The 4,802-nt window shown below is 45.8% G+C and overlaps 1 protein-coding gene across 1 annotated transcript; it reads left to right on the top strand.

Annotated features, from left to right (window-relative positions):
- Window positions 1-257: 257 nt before the first annotated feature.
- LOC133912532 (large ribosomal subunit protein uL6c-like) lies at window positions 258-4,802 on the top strand. The gene is made up of 3 exons (XM_062355321.1): window positions 258-417; window positions 1,472-1,780; window positions 4,329-4,802. Exons 1-3 carry the CDS (start codon window positions 383-385, stop codon window positions 4,663-4,665), a joined length of 681 nt encoding a protein of 226 aa, XP_062211305.1. The 5' UTR covers window positions 258-382; the 3' UTR covers window positions 4,666-4,802.

Raw genomic sequence — 4,802 nt, 5'->3', positions numbered from 1 at the left:
ACATTAAATAGTTATTGTAACATGTATGATTGTGTAAATGTGTTACAACTAGATTAACTTTTGATTTTTTTCATAGAAGATCTTAAAATTGTCTCTAAGTATTTGTTAGAATTTTTTGTGATTTATTTATTTATTTGAATTTTTAATTTAAATTCAAAGTACGGTGTGAATCGAATTAAACTAATATCACGGTTTTCAACGAATTTTCAAACCGAACCCGGAGACCCCATCCTTCGCGGCTTCTCTTCACCCCCGTCGTGCTGTGTGGAAGTGTGGATAATAGAACCAGCAGGGGAGCGACGTCGCGAGCATTCAGATAAGAAGAGCCGCACAGAGGGCGAGCGGAGGCAGCTCCTCCGGCAACCTCGAGCGCCCTTCGTCCATGGCGTCACTCTCCCCTTCCCTCCACCTCCCTTGGTACGCCTCCCCCTCCCCCTCCCCCCTCCCTCCTGTCAATACACCGCGCCTCCTCGGGCATGAGCTCTCTAGGGTTGGACACATGAATCTTTACGGACTCCTTCCCTGCCCTCTTCTCTGAGACACGCGAAGTGCCGTGGTTCCACAGTCGTGGGCCAAGAACTGCTTCCGTGTTGTGTGCCCTGGACGGATTTGCTACGTTTCTTGCTTCCAAGAACCGGCATTTCCTTTGTTATAGGCTCGCGCCGTTGTCTTGTTGCTGCGCCAACAAAAGGGGCAAGGGTGGTGGTGGTACCACGCATTCTTTGTTCGGATGCAGTTGGCGTAGGGAGCGTGCCAACACTCCGTCTGAATTTGTAGGGGAATTCCGTCAAATGCAGTCAGATGTGTCTTCCTGCATTTTGGTGACCGCAGGAACTCGCAGGCACATTTGTTGCTAGGATACGTAGCTCCGGATGGAAGTATCTCAGTCAAATGGTGTGGCAATTTGGAGGAGTGTGGTGCTCTGCTTTGCTTTTCAGCGGTCACTGGTTGATAATCCACCTGTTATTTGTAGTTATCCTCTTGATATCCGAAGCCTTGTAAATTAAAAATAAACTAGACCAACTTAGGAACTAGCTGGCTTTCTATTAGGAAGAAATATACATTCAAATTCGTATCGAAGAGAACTCAAACTTGAATGGTCTAGACGTACATCGTAAGTTCACAAAATATGGTGACGACATTAAGTTGCCCCTCTTAGTACCGTTCTGTGGTAACCTGACCATGTTAACTTATATTCATACCTCGGACTTTTGCCTAAAAAGTTCAAGACGAATATGTTGTTTTTAGCAAACAATCTTGGGATTTGGTAGCTGCTTTCGTTTGGTCTTTACATCCCATCTTTCTAGTTAGTAGCAAATGTTGTGCTGAGCATTCATGCTTTGAATTCATTTTGTTTTAATAAAGTGCTTAAAACTAAATTGATGCATTATTGTTTAACAGAAATGGTTTTTTCTCTAAAATCTAGTATTCAAATTTTAGTGGAGTTCTTACTTTGTCTGAAATAAACCAGCAATTCAAGAACTGGCTTCCTTGGAAAGACACAAGGGATTCGTCCTCGTGTTATCCCTGCAGGCAGAGTTGGTTTTGTCAGAAATGTAGTAGAGTGCAAGGAATCTAGAATTGGAAAGAAGCCCATCGAAGTTCCAACAAATGTTACTCTCACATTAGAAGAGCAGTTTGTCAAAGCTAAGGGTCCGCTAGGGGAATTATCTCTGAACTATCCAGGTGAAGTGAAAATTGTGAAAGAAGAATCTGGTAAGCTGAGAGTTTACAAGACTGTGGAAACCAAGAGGGCAAACCAGATGCACGGACTTTTCAGGTAAATGACAATTGGAAAGTACAAAAATGAGCTTATCTATTTCATGTTTCTGGTTCACTGCTCATAATGTGATTCACTCTTTCTATTCTTTGTTTTCCACCTCTTTTCCTTATATTCCTGAAGTTAGCTGCCAACTTATGAGCCTTCTGCTCTTGTCACAACTCAAATATTTAAGCTATCACTTTCTAGAGTCAAGAGCAGTATTGAATCCCATGGGTATTTCATTGTGAGTGCCTTATAAAGGTTTAATCACATGTTGTTTTCAGTTTTGGAATAGATAAACACAGTCCTATGATCCTATTAACTCCTACAAGTGTGTGTGTGTGTGTGTGTGTGTATTGTAGATAGCAATATTCTACTCCGTGTATTTATTTTCCTCTGACCTCCTGTCTGGCTAATAACCAAAAACCAATATATGTGATGGTCTGTCTTTGTTTTGGAGCTGAGGCACTAGGCTTTATGTTTTAAGTGTACACCAAAGCCCACTAAACAATCTACCTTGAGAACAAACATTAACCATTCTAGTAGTTCTACAAAGATTTGGTCATTTGGATACGAATGTCTATCTTCTTGCATTTATCACTCTATCCAGTATTCATACCAAGGAAATAGGCTATTTTATTGCTCCTTTCTGGAGTTCAGGAACTGTAAAATCTGTTTTTCTTAGTGGCACCTTTTTTTTTTTAGAGCAGTGCTTCTGGCACTTGGGCCATGATTTGTCCTGGTATTCTTTTATTGAATAAGGAATAGCGACATATCATGGTGAAAGTAGCCGCCTTGATCAAGAAGAATATCATGGTACTCATACACAGTCTTTTATGCATGATCAATGAATGACCACAAGGACCACCCGGCCGAGAGCAGCCCTCCAATCCTGTCGGGGCGTCGCGGCCTCTTCCCTCCGTCTCCCCCTCCCTCCCCACCTCCCTTCCCCTCCCCTCCCCTCCTCCCCCCGCCCATGTTGTGCGCTCGTCTGGGCGGATCCACCGACATGGCTGCTTGCTCCGGCCGAATCCGCGCCGTTGAATGCCGGATCTACCTCTTGTCGGCCTTGATCTGTGCGGTGTCCTACCTACCTGCGCGTTGCTCGCTCTCGCCACTTGCCTTCGGCTTTGGCCGGGACTGTGGGCGTGCGGGCTGCCTTCCATCGTGCCGCTTTGGCCGGCCGTGGGTCTGCTTCTCCTGGTGGCCTTCGGTCGACTGTGGATCTGCTTCTCCTGGTGGCCTTCAGTCGGCTGTGGGTCTGCTCCATTGCTGTCGTGGGTCTACTTTGGTCGACCATGGGGAGGCCGTTCTGGTGGCCTTCGGCCGGTCCTGTCTTTTGGCCGGCTATTGCTCTGCTTTGCCCTAATGTGCCATTCGGTCTCCTCGGCTTGTGGGTGTGTCGCTAGGGCCTTCGTGCTCCTCTACTGTGTGCTGCTAGTTCTCTTGTTGGTGCTTGGTCCAGCTGATCCTTTGAGCCAGGGGTTCACTGCATCGCGCTATGGTAGGGGGGGTTTTCGGGCGAAAGCCCTTATAGGCATCATTGCCGACAACGATGGCGCTTGTGGGCGTCATTACCTCCTGGAGGCTTTGTGTCGAACCTCCCCCCCCCCTGGGTTCTCTCCGGGTGAAAACCCTGTCCGGCTTTTTGGACGAGCGATGGCGGTTCCTGCTGCTTCCTTCCTGAAGGCGTCATTTCGAAGAGTCCCTCTGTTCCTTGTTGTTACATCTGGCAGCACCCCTTTGCTCGACACACTCCGTCGTTGTTCATTCTCCTGTTCGCCTTGTCTTCCCACCACCTTTCGTCTCTTCACGTCAGTGGCTGTATTTGGACGTCCCAAGACCCCATCTGTTGTGCTTGTGGTTGGCGTGAAGCCGCCATCCGAGTTGGTAGTCGGGCGTGGGAGCAGGGCTCCGCCTGATGGGGTTCTGATCGAAGTGCTAGCTGGGCACGGTTGCTTGTGGGATGTTGTTACTTGGTGTGGGTGCCACCGGCTGTTCAGATATGCCACTTGGCCTTGTTGTATGGCGTTCTGCTATTGTATGTGTGCCGGGTTGTATTCTGCTTTGCTGGACCTTTATTGTCCGGGTACTTAGGGGATTAGGGGGTTTTCTTCTTTCTTTCTTTCTTTCTTTCTTTCTGTGACTTACGTGCGAGCTAGGCTTCGCGGGTTGTAATGTTATGCTTGTTAAGATTTTTGGGTCCGATTTTCTTTATAAACTGGGTCACTTTTTCTTCTTAATACAATGACGCGTTATTCTCCTGCGTGTTCGAGAAAAAAATGATTGACCATAAAGATGTCATAAATCACCAAATTATGTATCCTTGACTGTGCATGACGGCATGAACTTATCTTTTACCTTTAGGCTTCAGCCATTTTTTTCCTATTTCTCTCACCAGTGTCTACATTTGTTTGCCTTAAGCATTAAATATCTTCTACTGAATCATCTTTGGACATTTTCTAATCATTGCTTGGTTAGAGAAATCATATTATGATTTTTCTAATATTGTCTCACCTTTCCTTTACGTATTCATCTAAAAACTCGGGTCAAATATTCAATTCAGAACCCTGACGGACAACATCATCGTTGGCGTGTCAAAAGGATTCGAAAAGAAGCTTCAGTTAGTGGGGGTCGGGTATCGTGCAGCGGTGGAAGGCAACGATCTCGTGATGAACCTGGGATTCTCGCACCCTGTTCGGATGGCTGTTCCGGAAGGCCTGAAGGTTAAGGTGGAAGAGAACACCAGGATCATTGTCAGTGGCTACGACAAGAGTGAAATTGGTCAGTTTGCTGCTACTATAAAGAAGTGGAGACCACCTGAGCCATACAAGGGAAAGGGTATCCGTTATGCCAATGAGGTTGTGAGAAGAAAGGAGGGCAAAGCTGGGAAGAAGAAATAGAAACTGTTTTTTTTCTGTGCAGGTTTCATACTTCATTTCATGTTTCCACTGTAATCCATCGTTATGTACTGAAACCAAACTTAAGAAAATCCTGTTCTTTGATCTTCATGATATGCAGAGATTCAACATTTTCAGCA

This window comes from Phragmites australis, chromosome 3 (assembly GCF_958298935.1).
Source record: "Phragmites australis chromosome 3, lpPhrAust1.1, whole genome shotgun sequence".
In the NCBI taxonomy this organism is placed as follows: domain Eukaryota; kingdom Viridiplantae; phylum Streptophyta; class Magnoliopsida; order Poales; family Poaceae; genus Phragmites; species Phragmites australis.
The sequence above is the reverse complement of the archived record's forward strand: the minus strand, read 5'-3'. Positions and strand labels throughout refer to the sequence as shown.

Coding starts and splice junctions, on each gene's coding strand:
- LOC133912532 (XM_062355321.1), top strand. CDS start 383: ATGGCGTCACTCTCCCCTTCCCTCCACCTCCCTTG. Junction 418..1,471: donor CCTTCCCTCCACCTCCCTTG/GTACGCCTCCCC, acceptor GAAATAAACCAG/CAATTCAAGAACTGGCTTCC. Junction 1,781..4,328: donor CAGATGCACGGACTTTTCAG/GTAAATGACAAT, acceptor TATTCAATTCAG/AACCCTGACGGACAACATCA.